General features: G+C 34.5%; 1 protein-coding gene across 3 annotated transcripts in view; it reads right to left on the bottom strand.

Annotated features, from left to right (window-relative positions):
* The window catches only part of SEMA3D (semaphorin 3D), a 214,227-nt gene that overhangs the window by 129,604 nt on the left and 61,043 nt on the right, over window positions 1–23,580 (bottom strand). For 2 of the 3 annotated variants that reach the window (XM_059073860.2, XM_059073858.2), the window contains one exon: window positions 9,861–10,051. In XM_059073860.2, the coding sequence (XP_058929843.1) occupies window positions 9,861–10,011 (151 nt within the window). In that variant the 5' untranslated portion in view covers window positions 10,012–10,051. Of the gene's footprint in view, window positions 1–9,860; window positions 10,052–12,158; window positions 12,185–23,580 lie in introns of all 3 variants that reach the window. The other variant, XM_059073859.2, reaches the window with a different exon arrangement.

Here is a 23,580-nt window from a genome sequence, read left to right as displayed (position 1 = left end):
GTATTCAGATCAGCTGGGATTCTTGCTAAAAAATGGACTCTCACTGAGAAGTCTGGGAGGGGGCCTGAGATTCTGCATTTCTAACAAGCTTTCAAATTATGCTGGCGCTACTGGTCCTTGAACCACAGCTGGAGCAAAAAAGCTAACACTGTGGCCCCAATTGCCTTGAAGTGCTGGACTCTTTTCTCCACACTACAGTTTCTCTCAAACCCTTATATGATGATGTGTTAATTTATGCAAAATAGCCAAATTATTATTATTTTTGCTCTACAATACTACATTGTTAGAATAAGTTAGGGATGTATAGATGTGACCAATGTGATTAACTTATAACTAACTTAATTGCTATAAGTGATAAATAACCTACTTAGTTTCAACCAATGACATATAAAACTTTTTCCCCTCCATTTTCTCATACAAAGAAGAGAAGTACATTCATTCAATATGCATTAACCTGGAAGGAAAATGGAAAGATGACAAGTTATGATTTATTAATTGACTTTCAAGTAAATGTCCTGATATGTATGGCAGGAGAAATTGTACCCAAGATGCCTAAATATATTTTTAAAGACCTTGAATTTTCTTCACATTCTACTTCAATTAATTCAGTAATATATTATGTCTGGTCTCTCTTTGAAGCCTATCATAATATCCATTTGTGCTTTATAACTTCCAAGGAGCTTTTCCTCTATTATTTCATTTGATCCTTAACCAAAAGATTATCACTAATTTCCAGATGAGAAAACCTAGATTCAGAAAGAGCAAACAACTTTCTAATGGTACCAGAGGAGTACATGGCAGAGAAAGCTAAAACCTATTGAGGTCTTCGAACTCTAAGCCCTATCACCCATTACAGCTGTATTTTATATTTTAAGATTTATCATTACTTAGAAAAGCAAGGTTCTTTTTCAAAACAATTCTACTTACTGTTTTTATGGAACATACCCACAGACAAGTTCACTTCTATTGCTTCCTCCACTTTATCATTCCATTGGGATTACTGAAATATTTATCTTATTTTCTAGACTGTGTCTGGCTCACTTTGGCTTTAGTGAAATAAACCTCTTTATGAGTATCTTTCTTTCTAAGTAAAAAGCACTTTAGCTTTAACTTATGCCTCTTTTGAATTAATAGGATTAAAACAGCATGTTGAAAGGACTCAGAAAAATGGAAAATGTATACTACAAGTTCTTAAGAAAGAGAGAGGTATTTGCCAAATTTTCTGTTAAAAAGACCCAATGACATTCATTTAAAAAATATCTGTAAACTTATATTTTTACATTTATACTGAAAGAATCTCACTGTAAAAATTCCTTTAATAAGACCCAAGAAAGTAGAGCCAAATTTTAGTTAAGTGGTCATAGAACAAGAAATTGTATACAAAAAATTTTATCTCCTCAATTTACAGAATAGTAAACCAACTATATACAGTATACGATCTATTCAAAGAAACCTATTTTAACCAAAAAATAGTGGACTGGGTTTAATCCCAGAAAAATTTGCCTTTACTTAAATTATGCCCTTATAAGTTCCTTCCATATTTATGCATAACAAGGATGCAATTCAAGTGTCTCATGATGTAGCTCTCCTTTACCCTGCCAGGAGGACACTGCTGACCACATAGGCCTCAGTGATTTTTATGTATGTTCCTAATTCCAGGAACACTTTTTATATGATACTTTTGTATGGCAATATTACATCATATGTTACCATATATTATTAGGTAACTTCTACCACTCTGTGAACCTCTACAGATCAATCATGTTTAGAAGAATGCTCTACATAGTGTTAAATAGATTTTAATAATTACTAAATCACAGTGTTGGATACAGGCAAGTTGTAGTACAAACACTATTGAACTGAAATGCAGAAGGCTTGGATCAGCTTTTTAATTATATCTACTTATGTGACTCTGAGGTTATTATTTAATATTTCTGAAGTTTTTTTTTTTTTTTTTTTTTTTTTTTTTTTCTTTTTTTGCGGTATGCGGGCCTCTCACCGCTGTGGCCCCTCCCATTGCGGAGCACAGGCTCCGGACGCGCAGGCCCAGCGGCCATGGCTCACGGGCCCAGCCGCTCCGCGGCATGTGGGATCCTCCCAGACCGGGGCACGAACCCGTGTCTCCTGCATCGGCAGGCGGACTCTCAACCACCGCGCCACCAGGGAAGCCCCCGAAGTTTTATTTCTAAATCCTTACATAACAATTTTCTAAACATATGTAGTACTTACAAACCTATATCAATATATCAAACTGAATATATTTTTATATCTGTTTAACCTTTCTTTCCACCTACACAACAGTTGACACTGATAATGAACCAGACAATAGTTTATTATGCAAAATAAGCCAGTTTTATTAACATATATCTAAAAGTAGCCTGATTTTAGAGGGAAAAAATCATTATTTTCTTCAATAGTGTATGAATTATCCCACATTTCTCCTGTCTCCTAGATTATTTCAATTAACAAATAAATATGCTGTTGTTTAGCTCATGAAAAAAAAACAAGTCTCTTGATCTCATTGTCCTTCCTGCTACTACTGCCCATGTCTCTACTATGGGAAAACTCCTTGAAAGAATTATCTATACTTGCCTCCAGTTCCCCCGAGCCCATGCTCTTCAGAATCCATCCGAGTTGTGCTCTGGTTCCCACACTTAAAACACTGCTCTTATCAAGGTCAACAATAGACTTCTGTTGTTAAATTTAATGTTAATTTTTACTTATCTTTCATGACACATTAGCTGAATATGACACTGCTGATAGTTCCTTTTCTTACTTTCTTCATTTAACTTTCTCTACACCACAACTTCTGATTTTTCTCCTACATACCTGGGCACTTCTTTAAGTTCACTTAGATGCTCAGTCCTCCTTTCACTAATTTCCTGACTTAAGAGTATCCCAGAACTCAATCCTCTAAATTTTCTATATCCCTTAGTCATCTCACAGAATTTCACAGATTTAAAATTTTCTCTATGCTAACTGCCAAATTCATATCTCCAATTGACATCACCTATAAACTCCAAAAATGATATACTCAAGTGCTTTCTAGGCATCTTACTTAGATATCTAATAGCCTTCTCAAACGAATAAGTCCTTGATCTTCCCACACAACATTCTTTCACAATTTCTGCCATCTCAATTAATAGTAACCCCATCCTTAGATCAAAAACAAACAAACAAAAAAACCATGGAGTCAGATTTGACTTCTCTCTTACTTCATATCCAATCCATCAACAAATCCTGTTGGTTCTACCTTCATATCTTCTTCTCCTACCTCCACTGCAACTAGTCTTGCTCATAGACCATCATTTCTCACTTGGATTATTACAGTCCTCTCAGACTTGGCTCCCTATTTCCCTGATCTCTCCCTTTCAGTGCACAGTACAGAAGCCAGAGTGATCCTATAATAATGAAAGTCAGACCATGTCACCTCTGTGCTCAAAATTCTCTAATGGATTCCCATAACACTCAGACTAAAAACCAACATTTTAACAATGGCAACAGTGAAAGGATCTAATCTTTCTTCTCTCCTATTAACTCTCTGATTTAATCAATTTTCTTCTTTCTCCCATTCCATTGGTTTTTTTGCCTTACTGTCTTCTTTAAGATCCTTGAACATGCCAGACACCTTTTCACCTCAGGACTTTTGCACTTGCTGTTCCTTTTGCCAAAAATATTCCTTTCCTAAGTATCTGCATGACTTGCAACAATAATTTCTTGAAGTATCTGTGAAAACATCACTCTCTGGGTGAGCTCTTTCTTGAGCACCATATTTGACTACAACACCCCCACCAATCAACTTTCTTGATTCATTTTTCTCCATAGCACTTAGCATCTTCCATCTTGCTGTGTAATGTACTTATGTATGGTCTACCTTTCTGTATCAGAATATAAACTACATGATGCCAGGGAGTTTTGCCTCTTCTACTTGCTAATATATCCACTTGTTGCCAGCATGGGGCTGGAAAGAGGGGGCATCAGAAACTATTGTTATTAACCACTGAGAGCTGAATATCAAATACACAATAATATTATCCTTGAGCTCTTAAACCTATGAAAGCCCAGTCCCACACACAGCCTCAGTTTAGAGAAAATACATCTGGGAAAACAAGTGAGTCCGTTAAAAATTAAACCATCAATGACTTGCTCTATAGAAGAAAATACATGGGAATTCTTACTACAAGATTGATAATGCTTCTTTACTATGTACTTAAGGAGAGATATTCAGAGCAAGTCATCTTCTTTTCTCATTGATTTGACAACAAAAATGTCCACTTTAGAAAGGAACTCCTGAAGGAATGATTTTATGATTCCTTTTAACCCACCCTGAAGGCTACCAACCACTCAAAGACACTACTCTTATCAAAGTCAATAACGACCTAACAGCTTGTTAACTACTAGGAGACCATGAAGATAAAAATACTGGAAAGTACCTTCAATAAATTCACAACCTGTGAGTGGTACTAGACTGAGGGAAACTAACTCTAGTAGAAAATGTTTGAGAGTAAACAGAAGCAATTTGAATATATGTTGTAAATCCCCAGGATGAAACTATGTAATATTTTTCAAACTTGTTTATATAGGGAAAACTCTGGTCTGGGAACAGCCATTAATATCTAGCAAGATGATAGTGTTTCACAAAAATTAATAATTGACAGCATTTATTAAATGTTTACTATGCCAAACACTGTTTTATGTGCTTTACATGGATCAAGACACCTTCAAAATTACCTCATTAGAATTAAATAAATTAATGCACTTGGAGAACTGCAGTACATAAAATAAACATCCATATATCCCACAACTAGTAAAAGCAGTTAAGACCTAATAAGCAGTTTGGCTTCAGAACCTGCCTTCTTCACTGCTATACTCAATCGAGATAACAGAACTGATACAAAACTAGTCAAATCAAACAAGTTAGATGAGTCAAATAGCCATGAATCTCTACTTGAGGCATGCCACATTTCACAGCTAGAGTGATTTGTAAATAATGAAAAGTATATAGACTTATCCACTCATTCCTCATAAGACTCAAACAAGATAAAGAATTATTCTACCAAATGCACTAATGTTTAGTTATACAATAGCAGATAAAATTTTTAAAGATGATTTCCAGTTTTCTTTTCTATGAAAAGACATAAGTTTTTGAGGAGCAAAAATAATTAGTACTATTGGTAGTTACTGAGAAGAGCATACTGCCGAAGATGTAATAATGAAACCTTGTAGTTTTTTTTTTTATATATATCTTGATATTTGTGTTCCTGAACATGCAATGTCTCCCTCAAGGGCACAAGGTGGCAAGAACATGGGCCTGGAACTAGAGAGATGAAAACACACAAGTTAGTTCTGCCACTTAACAGCTTCTTGCTTTGAGGCAAGGCCCTCGGGTTCTAACCTTATGTTTTTTATCTATAAAATGGGTATAAAAATGATGCTTCTTCATAGTGTCCTAAAGTCTAAGTAGGGTCCTGGATGCAGTCTCCTGTTTGATGTTCCTGATAGAAGAAATTCCCACTATTTGAAATAAGCTTCATCTGTTTGTTTACCTGTTTATTGTTTGCCTCCCTATCTGGTAAAGAAATTCAAGGGGGACAGTGACTTTTCTCTTCCTTTTTCAAAGGTTTTTTGCCCATTCCCTCTTTAGCTATATTATCTATCTCATCTTTAGGAGTTTCCCAAACAAATACCATTGCAAATACTAATGATTCCTGGGTATAAATATCTTTAACCCGCATGAGTTCCTTCATGATGATTTATAATACAAAAAATGTTTACAGTAATTGCAAGACTGAAGCTGGTCATTTTTCAAAAGTTATATTTCCTACATCGGCAGTAAAAAGTATACAAGTCACTGTGAGAAGCTCACCTTGTAAGGCCATATATATATATTACCCTTATAAAACAAAACTCAGAAATACAGAACATCCTGACCTCTAAGTTTCCTTACTTGTTACTCAAGAAACTGATTTAGTATGCATAAATGTGCAAGAATTCAAAATATGCAACTGAGGGGAAATCTCTTTACACAACAATAGAACCAAACAAGCTCCCGTGGATTCAGAGGTTCAAAGCTAAGTCTTTATCAAAGAGCATTCTTTGGATAAAATGGTTATTATATTTCTGTTGGCCTTTAAGAAATCCCTCAAAATAATCTTGCAGCTGTTTAAAGTAGCTAACTCTACTGATACTGGCTGTGTCTCTGGTCTGCACCTAAGGAAGCTTGAGTTATGGAAAGCAAAGCTGATTTTTGTGCCCATAAAAGTGAATTATTTTTGAAAATACAGTTAATTTTCCATTTTGACTGATTTTTCTAACCTCACATTCTGGTAGTATTTTAATGCCGAGCACGAAGTTTTAGACTCCCTCAAAACTAAGCAATGGGTGACACTAGCTGATCTTCACTCATTAGTCAGTCATAACAGAAAGAGAAAATGCCAAAGGAGAGTTGTGATTATTATCTCAGAGGTAGGAATTTTCCTCATCATAACCCCAAGTTAGCAGTGATTTTTATGTTATAACTTTGTTTATTCAGGAATAGGCTACTTTTAAAAACTATTACATCAGGATTTGAACTACTTTCCTTTTACACTCTCAGATATGGCAGAGAAGAGGTGGCTAGGGAAACTGCTGAAATTCTCCCAAGTGTATGGTTAATGCATACTTACTTCATAGTGCTGAACTGATGATTTCCGAAGAAAAGTCCCCCAATTTTTATAGGTGGAAAGAGGAATATTCTGTAAGCATTGTCAGTAATTCTCCTAGCCAAGATCATTACTCTATTATTAGCATACAATCTGGCGATGAATGGCTAACAGCAGCCACAGGGCGTTATAGGAGAGAGGGAGGGGGAGGGGGGAGAGGAGAAAGAGGGAATAAGGGGGAGAGGGGGTGAGGGGGGAGTGAGTGTGTGTGTGTGTGTGTGTGTGTGTGTGTGTGTGTGTGTGTGTTGAGGGTGAGTTGAGAGATTTTTAAAATTCCCTCCCTGCATTCAGTCTTTGCTACTGCTTTTGACATGTATCAGTAGATAATCTACATGTAGATAAATATCTAAAAAATATAACGTTAGGAAAGTATACTAAATATAAGAACCATCCAAAGAATAGTTCTTATTGCATTTAACCCAACATTTATACCAGTTCTCCTTTTATGTAAGTACTAGGTGCTAGAAAGAGTAAAAATCTATAGAGATAAATGAAACAGGAATTTGAACTCTTATACGGTTGATTCCAAGTAATTAATACAAAAACATAGATTCATACCAAAAAACCCCTCTAACTAGGGATAAACTAATTAGCAGCAGCTACATAAAATTAATGTTTTTTAATTTTTTTTATTTTTAGGAACTGATTTGTTATTTTCTAATCATCAAATTACCACATTTGAGTTAATATTTTACAGTCACTCATATAAAATTTTGATTATGAACACAAATTAGCACAATGACAATCTCCCTTTTTCCCATAAGAGTATCAAAGTCTGTAACTCTTTTGGCTACCAAGAGCATGTGGTCTTCTTCAACTCCATTTAATTTTGACCATTGAAATCATATAATCAGTTAGTCAAATATCAGCATGATGCTTCTGTCAACTTTAAAGTTCACTTTGGTAGGTAAGTGCCTCAGGGAAGAACTGCTGCTCTTGTCTAGGGTGTGAGAAATATGATTAGGCACCCAGGCTCTCCAAAGCATGGGGCTGACTCAGGAGCTGAGCCACCAACTAATTTGAGACCTTAATTTCTTAATTTCTCAGTACCTCAGTAACCTCATTTATAGGCAGATGATAATAATCCCCACCTCACAGCGTGGTGATGAGGATAAAATGACATAATTCACACATATTCCTTATATCAATGCTTTGCTCATGATGAATCCTCAGTGAGTAATTATTAACTATTATTAAAGTTTCTTTCCAAGTCTAATTTATTTTGCATTGTCCATCCTCATCAATGCAATGCTCTTGTGTTATTCACTATATCATAGAAACCAGGTAGTATTTCCTTTTTTTCTGTTCAATCTATTTTCAAACTTTCTCTTTAGTTTTTTAATTGTGTGGCTTTTCATACTTGTTTTCTGTTCTGTTCTTAAGATAAATCTTGAAAACAGGCAAACAAATCTGACTTGTGTAATATGATGGGTTGTGAAAAGTCCATATTATATACTTGGGTGATCCATGTCTCTATCAGGATAGAGAACATTTCCATAAGCCCAGAAAGTTTCCTCTCATATCCCTTTCCATTCGATCCTTCCCTCAACTGCACAAAGGTAATGTCCTGAATTTTTTTAACCATAGATTAGTTGTCTCTGCTCTAGAAATTCGAGAATATAAAAACTCAAAAGTAATGTTACCTTAACTCTTTAATTCATGGGGTATAAATTCCAAACAAATACCAACACATGTGTAATGAGTATAATAAGGTAATTCCACTTAAGCTTACATTAGACATCAAATTTGCTTTTATTTTTGATATTTAATTTGAGCTGAAAATAAGTTGTCTTAAAGATTAAAACTGCCAGCATAATTTTTACCCGCCAAGTTCAGAATAAAGGAGTTTGAGTCCCCTACATTCCTCTCATTACTTAGGTATTAAAGAAGCCAAAGGGATATAACAGAAAAAAAAAAAAAAAAAAAAAGAAATCTTTGAGCATGAAACTTGGCTAGTTGTCTCTCTCTCCATATATATATTGATATATTACACTGACATATAAACACATATCAGCAAATAAACTTTGATTTCATACTAATTTAAACATTTAAAAACAATTAGCTTAGTAGATTTCATTTCTTAAATGTTTTCTCATCTCTGTATTTTAAACTTTTCAAACAGACTACTTTTTAAACAATATGTAGATGCTTGAGATATTCAAGGTATTTTAGTTTGTTAATATTTTTCAAGATATCTACTGTTTTAAAAAATACTAAGGATCAACTAATTAGTAGCAGCTGTATAGAATTAATGATTTTTCTAATTTTAGGCTGTTGAGCTGCACCCCACAGGCCTACAAGGCTTGTGCTTGCCCAGCTTCAAGACCAAAGAGCCCGGAGTCAGCGACAGAGGCATCAATGGTTTAATGGAAGGGAGATCTTACGTGTCTGAAGCAAGGTTCTGGAGCAACACCCCACCATGTATGCGGCTCACGGCAAAGCAGGACAAAGCGGACAGGCTTCACTCCCACGGGCAGGGGGAGGTTACCACTTATAAGGGAAATTGTCGGCAGTTTGGCTCATCAGTTACCAAGGAAACCAGCAGAGGGGCCCGCCCCTAACTGCCCCTTTGATAGGCTATCATGGTGGCTAAAATTAGAACAATCATTAGCTGGGGCATGGGGCAAGCACGTAGGAAGGTCTGTCAGGTGAGTAGGGTATAGGTGAAGCAGGCACTGGTTGAACAAGGGACTTACAGAGAGCAAGAGAACAGCTATATTGAGTGGCCTGACCATACATAGGTATTGATTTATTTTAATATAAAACTGACTAAAGGGACTTCCCTAGCGGTCCAGTGGTTAAGACTCCATGCTTCCAATGCAGGGGGTGCGGGTTCCATCTGTGGTAGAGGAGCTAAGATCCCACATGCCGCGCAGCATAGCCAAAAAAACAAAAACAAAAACAAAAAACTGACTACAACTTGCTGACCAAAATTTCCTAATTATGCTAATCAGTAGTTAAAAATTGTAAATAATGAACTGAAAAGCATACATGAACAGTTTTGGTGTCTATTTTCTTCACCAAGAATAACGAATCACTGGGCTTTGCGTTCTATAATAATCTTATTATTAACTGATGCCAATACTACAAACATTTCACTGAAGTCAGTATGCATTTCTAAATAAAAGAAGGCAACCTGAAAAACACTGACACATTTACCTTTGTAGGTTAGCTTGAGTCGTGGAATATTTTGCTTAGACGTTCCAATGACTGGAAGAAACAGCATGGTCATGCTTAGCACCATCAGGGCATGAAAAAGGTAAAAATCATGGTTTCTGGACTTTGGTCTCTCATCTTTAGTAACAATCATGATGAAAACAATGTTCTGTTTCAAACAGCGTTAATTTAATCTAAAAAGAAGAAAAGAACTATTAATATAGCAGTTTGCAGATTTTTCCTACACTTACTAAATTATAATTTTCCGAATGTATGTAGATTTTAAAAAATACTTGCTCCTTCTCTCTTGTTCTGCTCTTAGAAATTGTTGCAAGGGAAACGAATCAGAACTGAGTAATAAAATTCAGGTCTGGCTTTACTCAGAGGACATGAGTACAGAACTAAAAATTCAACTACTTATGTTAATTAGCAACTATTCTTCTACTAAAGTTTTTGTTTTGTTTTGTTTCATGCAAATATAGGAGTGACCAATTCTTTCTGCAACTTGATGAATTCTTGATCAGATAAGAATACTGGTAGAAGCCTACACTTTCCCCATACCATCCTCAAACGAAAAGATCCTCAAGCAAAATTTAATAAAAGCTGTCATTTTGAGAGAGTTCTTTTGTTTCTGACAAAAAATATTTTAACAGTTCACCTAAAATTGGGACAACTGGATATGATCAGGTCAGTATAGTCCCAGTATATGTCCCAGGCCATCAGTATAGATATTAGGCCTGGGACAAGGCAATCTTACCTGCACCCTATACTACTCCATACAGGAAAGCACTGAATATAAAAATAAACTGTAAAATAAAAGGGTTTATAAGAGGAGGCGGTTTTTAACTAGGTTGCCACAAACAAGCTACCTTGGTTGTCTTTGTTAAGACACGGAATAAATCAAAATACACATATTTCAAACTAAGCCTGGTAATAATAATTACAAATAATATTCGTTGAGTATTTACATGAACCAGATACTTTTTAAGAAGTGTGTTACAGGGAGATCAGCTAGGTGGTTTGTGACCACCTAGAGGGGTGGGATAGGGAGGGAGGGAGACGCAAGAGGGAAGAAATATAGGAACATATGTATATGTATAACTGATTCACTTTGTATAAAGCAGAAACTAACATACCATTGTAAAGCACTTATACTCCAATAAAGATGTTTAAAAAAAGTGTGTTACATAAATTAAATCACTTAATGCTGTTAAATTAATTAAACAAGTAGGTCATTAAACTGAGGTGGCTCTAATGCCATGGTAGCCTACCTACCTAATCAAACAAAATCTAAGCCTGTAAATGCCAAAGCTATGGACTCAGAACGCTAAGAACAACCAAACAGTTAACTAGGCTTTAAGCTATAGCCAATAAAATAATTTCCTTTCTGTTTCCGAAATTTTCTTTGTGTAAGTCTTCCCTAATATCCGATCAGTGGAGCACTCCTAACCACTTCCAGTTTGGTGCTGCACAATTCAAATTGATTTTTGCTCAAATAAACTCTTAAAAATTTTAATATCCTCCGTTTATTTTTTAATCAATGCTAATGACAGTCAGGAAAGATAGGTAATTATTTTCCTCATTTTACAGATGAGGAAACTGAAGTACAGGGTTTGATAATTCTCTCAAGGTCATGTGGCAAATAAGAGATGGATTAAAACCTTTGTTCTGGACTTCAGTTAGAATCAGCCTCCTTAACCCCTAAGTCTTTAGGTGCTTTTCATAATGGCCTGTGGCTGCTTGGTTTTTTTTTTGGTTCTTTTTTTTGTGTGTGTGGTACGCGGGCCTCTCACTGCTGTGGCCTCTCCTGTTGCGGAGCACAGGCTCTGGACGCGCAGGCTCAGCGGCCATGGCTCACGGGCCCAGCAGCTCCGCGGCATGTGGACCTTCCCGGACCGGGGCACGAACCCATGTCCCCTGCATCGACAGGCGGACTCTCAACCACTGCGCCACCAGGGAAGCACGACCTTCAACTCTTGACGCAGTCTTCAACTTCTCTTCCTTCTCCTCAACATCTTCTAATAAATAGCCCACAGAAAGGATCTTGCTATGCATACTTCCTGGGAGGATTCCAGATGTGGTACCTGCTTCAAGTACCAATAATTTCTTGGTAACAGCTTTAGCCATAATAAAAAAGTACTATCCTTTAGTATTTTTGTAATTACTTAATATCAAAATAAATACTTTATGTCTATATGGCTTATTTTTAAGAGAATGTCTAAATAAGAGTATTTTTCTTATGGTAGATCAACTCTTTACTAAAATGCCTCAATGACTCTGAATCAGGTTCCTTAAACTTACCTTAAATCTCAGAAGTTAAGATCAATCTGGGAATGTGAAATAAAATAAAATATAGGGATGTATTAATTTTTTATACAAGACATTCTTAGGATACAAATTGTATGTTGTTTCTTCATGAAACATTGAATACGAATGCTTAATAAAGTATATTTTCTCAGTTACTTTAATTACCCGTAGGAAGTACCAAACTATTCTGTCTGTGTGTAATCCATGCATATTTAATTCTTTGATTTAGAAGATTACTACAAATGAAAAGAATCAAGTTGATTTAGATACTCATTTAAGAATATCGTAGGCCACACATAACATATTTTATTCACATTTACTTGACATATGTGAATGTGTCACACATAACATTTTATTCACATTTGCACACATAACATATTTTATTCACATTTACTTGACATTTCTTGATGATTTCACCTAATGACATAACTTAAGAGAAAACAGCAATGTCTGTCTGACCAAAAAGATCTACACTATTAGCAGTCCCTAATGAAAATTCTAGTTTTAAAAATTTCAGTAATATATATTTTTAAATAAAACACTAATAAAGCCCTTCTGTAAACAACATATTTAAAACAAACTCTTAAAAAATAAAGAATTGTATTATTTCAGAACTAGTAGGAAAACGTATATGCTATTGGCAAAAAACAGTCACTTAACTGGTCTACAGAAAAATTTATCAGGATTAGTTTTAAATTTTGTGAGTTTTAATTTACTCACTGTCTTAAGAAATGCATGTTTGCAACTTTTCAATTTTACATTTACACCAGTAAAACACAGATACATTCTTTGAGTTGCAGATTCTCCTTAAAAACTTACTGTTTTTTTGCAAATAAGAATATGCATTTAAGAATATATAATACACATATACTTATGGTAATTAACATCGTAACTCATCTCCAATGATTTATTAAAGTGAGAAGAAAGATAAGATTCTTATTTGAAAGGAGCAGTTGATTATACACAAAGTATGAAATAACTGCTAAAATCGAGATATTTATAAGATGCTATGGAAGGCAGCACAAAGGAGTATCATATAGGTTTAAGTAAGACAAGGATAGTTTCATAGAGGACACAGAAAGGAGAATAAAAAGCAAAAAGAGACATTTCCAGGTAACAATGATACCTAGTTAAGGGTTCCTGAAAAGCTGGAAGCATGATAGGTGTGAGAAGGGCAAGACAATGTAGCATAATCCAGTGAAGTGAAAGAGAGGAAACCAAAGAGGGATTCCGCCTAATGCTTAAATGTGCCTCATGCCTGTTCTCGTAGCTAATATACAGTATTAGGACTCAGACGATGCTGTTATTCCACACTGCCTTAGGTCTTAGATCATATGTGCTGGTTTCATCCATATTCATCAGTGCTTCTCTAATCCCACTTGCCTGTTTCTTTTACTTTTCCCTATGTCCACATGTTAGCAGAAAATGGGTATCTGATCACAGCAGCTCCACAGCTTTGCCACACAAACATGTATCCTTCCACCTACCCATACACTCCAAAAAGAATGAAAGGTTAGTTGAATATAGAGATTAAGTATATTAAATTTCTCATTAGGTTTAGTTTTTCTGAGCTTCTGGACATACGTAATACTACTTTTTTTTATGACACGTAACAATGCATGTAATGTGAATGTATGTTTATGTACACACGTGAAAGAGAGAAAACTTTCCGTATGTTCATTTTATTAGCAATAATGACCTCAGTATAGGACATTTCCTGTGAATTAATGACTAGTTGAGGTTAATGGCCCTTAGCTATGTATTGAGATATCTACTCCTCCAACTGGTCATTAATCGCTAAGACATGCCCTGTGGTCCAACACTATAAGTTAAGAAGATTGATGTTTTGGTTTCCAATGAACAGTAGTCACACTGTTCCTTGTTACCTAACTCATTAATTTTGTTAAATAACTTTAAAATCAAAGCACTGCTTTCCTTGCTAGTATGACATTCCGATAAGTGCCCACACGTGCTGAACCATTTGTTAAGGGAGAGGGAAAAAATAAAACAAAAATTCTGAAACTCCTGGAACTTTTCTTTAAACTTTATATATTTTTCTCCTATAAAACAATCACTCTATAACCTGCTGCTCCTGATTCTTTGTTTTTCCTCCCAACAATCCTTTGAATTCAAGTTAATCTTTTAATTGAGATAATTTATGGGTTAAATGTATTGCCAACAACCTCTTCAATAATCTATTGATATTCTGCTATCTTCCAGTGCATGTCAGTGTGTGTGTGTCTGTGTGTGTTTTTTGTACCTACACGCGTGTGTGTCCCGCATCTGGGAGGAATTATAGAGAGAAGTAGGTGTGATTTAACCTAAAGTGGGTGGATTTGGTGAATTGCATAGGTTATACTGCATGCTACTGTCTGTAACAAGCTCGACCTGGAGCCAATTAACTGCACATAATCTGTTCCAGATGTTTACTGGGACAAACAGCACTCTTGGGGATCTTCAGATGTGGAGCCAATAGGGAGTGTTGTGATTATGAGAGATTTTTACACACTGTTCCACTAAATCAGAGATCCAAATGCATAATCTCACACTCAAGAAGGCCTTGTGCCATTTCCCAAAGGAATACAGAGTCCAGAACTTATTAGATGGATGGTAAATCATCAAAAATATTATTTGAGGAGCAAGGAATATAAAATTTTACATGTAAACTTCATTGATTTCTCTTATTTATATCTATTTGTTGCAAGAACATAATATTATAGTGAAAAAATAGACTATATGCATAGGAAAACAAAATACATAAGTCTTCACACCTGAAAACCTTGAACTTAGATGTAGGATCATTTCTCAGGTATGTGTGTGCTTGTGTGTGTGCGTGCATGTGTGTGTGCGTGTGTGTGTGTGTGTGTGTGTGTGTGTGTAGGCTGGAGAAGGGAGAAAAAGAATCCTTGATTTCTTAATTTATAGTTACTTGTTCTTCATACCTTTGTGGTGCACATAAGGTCACTTGAGAATTTTTTATCTAACTCGTGAGACACAAAGAGCTATGACCATCCCCAAATTAAAGGTACTACCAGTATAAACTCACTTTAGCCTAACTGTAACTCATATTTTTGAGTTATTGTTTGATCAGATGGTTTTCCTGTAGAGTACACAGACTGATCAATTTAGTAACATTACTTCCTGGCAGGGACATGGAACATAGAGACAAAAAACCAAACAGAAATTATAGGATAAACTTGAACAACAAAGAGACAACATAGGCAAACAAGGAGAAACTTTATGTTTGCAGAGAGATATCTTATGTTCCATTGATCAAGTGCAGTGACATCAAAGCAGAATGCAAGTGGGATGAAGGAAGGCTCACTGGAATGGTGCTTGGAATGCTAAAATTGTCATTTATTTTATGTCATCCTTTTCCAATTTCTCTTTCTGTGTTTTCTAATATACATGATATTCTACTACTTTAGTACCATCGAGGGTATGCAATCACTGCTCAAGTGTACAGTATTATTACCAATGGATGGAATTCATAGGGTAGGAAATTTTGGTTGATGAATTTTAACTGTCCATTAATAGACTTCATTGCCTTCAGACGTCATGAATTCTTCATCAATTGATATATTCCACAGGAGTCTGTCAGACCATCTGATTTTTCAGAGATCATGAAAAAAGAGACTTACATGCTAAACTCTATGTCAGTAAGAATAAATCACAGTAATTCCATTTTTATTTTGCAGTGGTTTAAACACAGTGTTTGTATTTCTAAAATACACTGAAAGTATATTGTTGTATAAATCCCTGCTCACCAAAGCACCACTGTTACATGTTACTTGAGTTTGGAAGACTTACAGCCTTCTACTTAGAGCCAGATCAAATTCTCCACAATCTTACCTCTAATGAATCCAGCTCAATAAAAAATAATAAAATAATGAGATTTCAGAACATACATGTGTAAAACGTTAGATTTAATATTGTGGGTTACATGTTTTTCCTGAACATGACAGTAACAGCAAAACCATGCTTACATTGTAAAGAAGTCCTAAAGAAATCAAGTGCCTCCGAAGCCCAAACTGCTCAAATTAACACAGTTAGAAAAGATTAATAAGACATGACTATAAATGACTTTGCTAGCCATCTTCTTTAGCCTATATCTCATATTAATTGGCTACTCAAAGCAGATCACTAATGGTTATCAATTTGTTGGGTCAGAGAAAGCAACAATAGCATAATCAGAGTTTGTTTCTCTTTAAATTTGATTAATCCACAATTCAAAGGTTTAAGATTTTTCTTTCCAAATTCTCATTTTCTAGAGAGCATTTTGATCCATGCATCTTTTCATGACCAAGATAATCTTATCCCTCACACTTTGGAATTCTGATATACTTTTTGAGAATTATAGGATATCTTGTCAAATTTTAATGTCTGCCTTTTGTATTCAAAATATAAATGTATATTAAACAGATTGTTTTTTAAAACTTAACATCCTACACCTCAAATATTCTGATACGTGCCCTCTGCAGTTTAAAAAGAGATTTTTAAGTAAATGAAATATTGAATAAAGCAGAGTAGGAATTACTGTAATTAAGAAGGCAGAACAATCATATTTTCTTGAAATAAAAAGAGTTAACCATGTGTCTGTTATTGAGAAGTTTCTCTATTTTATTCCTTTAATCTTTTAGGAATATCATTAGCATCAAAACAGAATCATGCTCTGGTAAATATCCAAAAGTTTTAACTTTCTTTCCTAAAGCACACATTTAGCTATTAATTTAGACATTGAGTTATATGCCCAATAAAAATTTTCCCAGACTTTATAATATTGATCTACTATTTCTGCTATGTGGGCAATAAATGGATTTAAATCTTTTTAAAAATTGACTCTTCAGTGATCGAATACACAAATTTTCTATATACAAATTAATTTATTGGCCCCATGGTCTCTGTATCAGCAGAAATAATTGTGCAACTCATGTAGCTTGTCTTTCAAAGCAACGTAGGTATCTTATTACACTTAAAAATATTCTCATGGTGCTTTTACTTCAGCAGTGCTTACAACAAGGACAGAGCAGTGCAAAGACACGCAAAGAGAAGAGCACAGCACCAGCATAGGAATGACAGAGAAACATGTACAGTTAAGAATTTCTTTTTATTTCCTGACCTGTGTGGTGGTGCTGTTTTTTACAATTTTCACATGTATGTTATATTTTCCAATTAAAAATATTTATTGAAAAGATTAGTTATGCTGCAAGAAGGAAGCAAAGTTTTTTTTTTTATTGCTTAGTGGATACTTTACAGGACTGTGAGACAAGAGATTCATCATATCCTCAAAAAAAATATACAGAGGTTATTAGTTGCCAAGCTGTAAAAATGATATCAACCTATTATATAAAACTATTTATGTATAGGAAATAGTAAAGTAAGTTCCTATAGTAAAACTAAATTATAACATGGGTTCACACTATATTTAATTTAGGATCTAAAGGTTGTAACTATTGGAAGCTAGTAAATAATAATGAACTAATTAAATTACGTTTCTAAGGCATGTGATATAGAACAATTATAAGGATTCTCTTTAAAACACTAACACTTTTAAATAAACAGACCAAGAAATCCAATCAAATTACCAGCAACTCCAGTATCTAAAAGCAAACTTCTTAATCTGAAAAACAGCAGAGCAGAAAAAAATGTGACCCTGAACTTCATATTCCCATAAATTCTCCAGGAATGCAGGTGCTTCTGAGACCAAAACACTTACGATAAGTTAAATGACTTTCTTAAAAAGCAAAAGGATATGAACACAGTTTATTTCTTTCTTCACTATTTAACAAAATGCCTAAGGGAAATAAACATTTCTAGCAATGTAAGGATTCCATATGCATAGCAAGAAGAGTTTAAATAATTCACTTCATAAACATAAAACTATCTGGGAATAAAAATAGACAGCATGTGAAGGGAACTAAGTGTCATATGCAGAATTTAGAAACTTAGTTCACATCAGATTTGAATTTCATGATAATCGACCCTACTCTGCTATAAATAAATTAAATAGATAAGTAAATAGATAGATAAATAGATAAATAAAATAACAATTTTAATGTAATTAAATGTGAAAGTCATTAATATTTTAAAATTTATCTTTAGCAAATGGAATTCAACAACTGATGACTAATGTGTCTTTCTTAGGTAAATATTACAAGATAAGTTTGCATGTGCTCTTTGTAGGGGCTGCTAGCCCAGTAAAGGGCTGGGTCTCTGAAGACAGTTACCTGTAATAGAACTCTGAATTTTGTCACAGATGATCTACCAGCTAGTACCAGAAATTCAAAAGTTCCCAAGACTATGACCCAGTCAATACTCTCACATTTGGTTTAGTTCTGCTATTAAAACACTAAAAATAATTTGAAAATAAAGTTGTAACTATTATACATAAACTAATATTATAATTTTCATTTTTGTACACTTATATGATTGCATTGTTAAATTTCTTCTACCTATAGTTCTAAACATGCCCAGTTATACCTTCCATAACTCCTCCAGGACATGTCACAAGTATAGTGGCATGGTGCTTGAGCACACAGGCACAAAGCCCAGGTCTGCCGCTGGCCTCCTGTTTATTGATGGGAAAGTTACTTAACTTCACTGTGTCTCACTTATCACATCTGAAATAGTAGATTATACCAGTATTTAACTCATTTGTTATAAGGATTATAAACCATGATGTAAAGCACTACACCATGCCCAATACATAGTAAGTGATCAATGTGTATTAGCCATTTTTAAATTACTGCATTTGATTTAAATTTCTATTAAGATTCTCTTTAAGTACAAAAGCAAATTATGCTTTTAAAGACATTTAATAATGACCTGAACATATGCCTAGAGTTTATAAGGGTTGTAAAATAAAGAGTTCTCAGGGAACTATTATATAATTTCCAAAAGTATGAAGATAAATGAAGAAAATAATCACAGGTTACCACCAAAACAAACAAATGACCATGCAAGTAAATAAACAAACTCCATTTCTATGGCTTAAGCAGGGACAATCAGTGATGGTCTGAATTTTGTCATGAAGGATAAGATACAATTGTATCTGGAGTGCTTCCAGGGCTACTCATTCAAATTAAATGATGTACAAAACTACAATGAGGTATCACCTCACACCAGTCAGAATGGCCATCATTAAAAAGTCTACAAATAACAAATGCTGGAAAGGATGTGGAGAAAAGAGAACCTTCCTACACTGTTGGTGGGGATGCAAACTGGTACAGCCACTATGGAGAACAGTATGGAGGTTCCTCACAAAACTAAAAATAGAATTACCATATGATCCAACAATCCCACTCCTGGGCATATAACTGAACAGAACTGTAATTCAAAAAGATACATGTGCCCCTATGTTCATAGCATCACTATTCACAATAGCCAAGACATGGAAACAACCTAAATGTCCATCAACAGATGAACAGATAAAGAAGAAGTGGTATATATATATACAATGGAATACTACTCAGCCATAAAAAAGAATGAAATAATGCCACTGGCAGCAACGTGGATGCAACTAGAGATTATCATACTAAGTGAAGTAAGTCAGAAATAGAAAGATAAATACCATATTATATCATTTATATGTGGAGTCTAAAATATGACACAAATGTATCTATGAAACAGAAACAGAATCACAGATATAGAGAATGGTGGTTGCCAAGGGGGAGGGGATTTGGGAGGGATGGAGTGGGAGGTTGGGGTCAGCAGATGTAAGCTATTATATATAGAATGGATAAACAACAAGGTCCTACTGTATAGCACAGAGAATTATATTCAATATCCTATGATAGATCATAATGGAAAAGAATATTTTTTAAAATGTATATGTATAACTGAATCACTTTGCTGTACAGCAGTAATTAACACATTGTAAATCAACTATACTTCAATGAAAAAATAAATTAAATGATGTAGTTCTTTAAGAAAGAGAAAATAACTAAATATCCAATCAAATAATAACTTCATATAAGAAATAGAATCAAAATAGAATAAACACTGGTGAATATGTATAATGCTTGACTTTAAGATTTTCACTTGTATTAAAAGATTAAAAGGATCAGGCTTCTTTTGGTGTCTTTTCCAGAAAGGATACTAGCTTCAAAGGGGAAAACAGGGAATTTTAAATAACCTTGCGGGCTATGTAGAATTGAAGGATATAAATATAGTAATGACATATGCTACAATTCAATATATCCTTTATATTTGATCGTAATACATTACATACACATTTTAATTTTTTTGCATCTATCCTATCCATCTATCCTATTTAATTCAGTATACTGTTTTCCATTCCTACCCCTCACCTTTATTTTTTAAATGGGTAAAAAGATCTTTCACACTCTTATCAGTGTTCTTTATGTTTCACTTTCTTTAAACAAATTACCCTTTCTAGTTATGATGCTACTTAAGAAGTTTACATACTTTATATTTCATAAGTTCCTGACATCCTTTGACATATGTAAAGTATTAAATAGTTAATTAAAAGAATTTGCTTGCATGAAAAAGTCATGTTTAAAAAGTTATATTTTATCCAAGTTCAATATTTTACATTTTTTTACTAACCTTAAAATTGTTATTTTATTATAAAGTATATTTTGAAATTCATAACAGCTTACAAAATGTGGTTGATCTAACTTCATTATTAACGTCCTACGATTATCATAACACAGCAAAACAGTGATATATAGCAGGAGCTCAAAAATATTTTTTAGTGTATTGACTATAATAACCCAGAAAATAGGAAAGCAATATCTCCTGACTGAAAGCAGAACAAAATTAGATCTTATGTTAATAATGAATTAGGTTTAGGTAAGTTAAAAAGTTAAAAAATCAATTACATTTAAACCATTCCAGATCTGCAAACATGCCAAGTGTTATTTACAACAGCTTACAAAATTGCTGTATTTACAGCATACCAGATTTGAGGTTGTCTCTCCCACATATTCAAAGAGCTATCGTGCATGTTAGAACATCTTCATATATCTACTAGCTCTAAGATGGAATATAAAAAGCATATATTAGGGCTTCCCTGGTGGCGCAGTGGTTGAGAGTCCTGCGGGGGATGCGGGTTCGTGCCCCAGTCCGGGAGGATCCCACGTGCCGCGGAGCGGCTGGGCCCGTGAGCCATGGCTGCTGGGCCTGTGCGCCCGGAGCCTCTGCTCTGCAGCAGGAGGGGCCACGCCAGTGACAGGCCCGAGTACCGCAAAAAAAACAAACACACAAACAATAAAAGTATATATTAAAAAATTTCTTCCATATTCAATTATTATTCAAATACATATTTGCATAAGCATTTAATGTTTGTATAACATAAGCTTTACTGTCTTCGAAATGCATATTTCAATTCATGTGGATCAGACACTAATAAAACTAAAAATAAATATAATGTATAGACCAAATAGCATTATTGTAAAATGATAGAGTACTTTTTATAATTAACACAAGTTTTAAACTTTATATATACCTTCATATGAAGATATCATATTTTTGAGTATGACTCTATAACACTTTCTTTCAGAAACACTATTAGTTATACCAGATATGCAATATGGAAGCATGGTGTGGACCTTGTTAACAAGCTCATGGGTAAATGTGAATTCATCCCTTTTACCTACATTCTCTTAATACATATAAGAGAGTAGGTCCTAGACTAATACATTAGTATTTTTAAAGTAAGTTGCAATTGCCCAGGGCATGAGCCATATGGCTGTGTGAAGAATGGAATGGGCTGCTGTCTTGTGAAGTGAGACTGATAAGGTACCAGAAATGTCAACTTCTATATCAGGTAGCCTGTTATTTCTAAACATCTTCCTTGTCTTTCTTATGTAAATATATTTCGCTTTTTTTGGTTTGTTTGTTTTGGATGATTGTTCTGTTATAGTCGTGTGCTGAATATTTGGCTATCTAATTTTCCCTTCCACCCTCCTTGCCATTCTTATCTAGTTCCCTATCTACCAGTATCAGTTTCTTTTTTCTTTTTCCTTTTTATTGAGATATAATTGACATATAACATTGTGTAAATTTAATATCAGTTTCTGGACTGTGTTTAATCCCATCCTTACCAACTGTATCTGAAAAAGGGGATTTAAATGACCATCCCAGAAAATTAAATGTGATATAATACTGTCAACTGATTTATAGACCTTATTTAAATTTTGCCAATTGATCCACTAATGTCTTTTTCCTGGTTTAGGATCCAATCCAGGATCACACCGTTTGTCTCCTTGTTCCTTAAACCTTCTTTAATTGGGGGCAGTTCCTCAGTTTCTTTGTCCGTCACGATGCTGATATTTTTTAATTGTACTGATTCCTTATTTTGTAGAATGTTCCTCATTTGCAGCCCATTCATTTTTAAGCTTAAGCAGCCAAGCGTGGTGATTCCCTGAGATCTCACAGAAATTAGTGGCAGAGCACCTTGTACACAAATAAAAGACTGCTGACTGTAAATAAATAAAAAAGTAAAGAGATAAAAAATAAATGACCGTCCCAAATCTTTCTGCCTCAATTAGAATAAGCAGGAGATTCCTGAGTTGAGCAGACAGCTACAGATGTGTGCTCATTTTTATTTTTTACATATTTCTCTCTTAGATAAAATATCACATCACCTCCTACGATATAACCTCTGAAGTTAACTCATAAGTGAAACTACCACTGTGGTCTGGATTTTAAAATACAGAATTCATTTCGGGTAATCTCTCAAAATCCTCAATAATTAACCTCATTTATTTTTACCATGTGTTATAGCAACTATTATAAAATTCTTGAATCTCCCAGGGGTAACACAGCCTAAAGGGCTTAGGCCCTGGCTCTGCGATGGTTTGGGTTGTAATCCCCGTTTTGCTACTTATCAGCTTTACATCCTGAAAGAATTCACTTAAGTTCTCTAAGTCCAGTTTCCTCATCTGTAAAACAGGATTCTCAGTTCTTATTAAATATGGTTGTTACAAGAATAAAATGAGATAATGCATGGAAAGCACTTATGACCTTGTGTGGCATATAGGTAGCTCTCAAAAAATGTTAACTTAAAGTTCTGCCATTTTTCCATGAACTATGATAGCAACTATTTTTCCAAAGATATTAAGTGGGTATGAAACTTAAAAGGAAACCTGGAGACTCCCATGTTCTCCTATCATGCTTGCAAATGTGTTTGTGTAATTTGGCATTAAAGTTCCCAACTTTCATCCCACAATGTAATTTTTTTCCATGCACAAGTAGATAAGATAAGATCCCATGCTGCAGGAATAATAATACATTATTTTCTCTGTACTTCCAGTTTGTTGAGCATTGGCAACATGAGCTGCCAAAATGAAATACTAACCAAAAGAACACACTTGCTTTATTGGACATGGGAATTGTTAGAAAATAATAATAAAGGCCAAGTGAAAAATAAATGCTTTTTATATTACAATAT

This window comes from Kogia breviceps, chromosome 9 (assembly GCF_026419965.1).
Source record: "Kogia breviceps isolate mKogBre1 chromosome 9, mKogBre1 haplotype 1, whole genome shotgun sequence".
In the NCBI taxonomy this organism is placed as follows: Eukaryota; Metazoa; Chordata; class Mammalia; order Artiodactyla; family Physeteridae; genus Kogia; species Kogia breviceps.
Note: the sequence above shows the minus strand (reverse complement) of the source record. Positions and strands in the feature narration are given on the sequence as shown.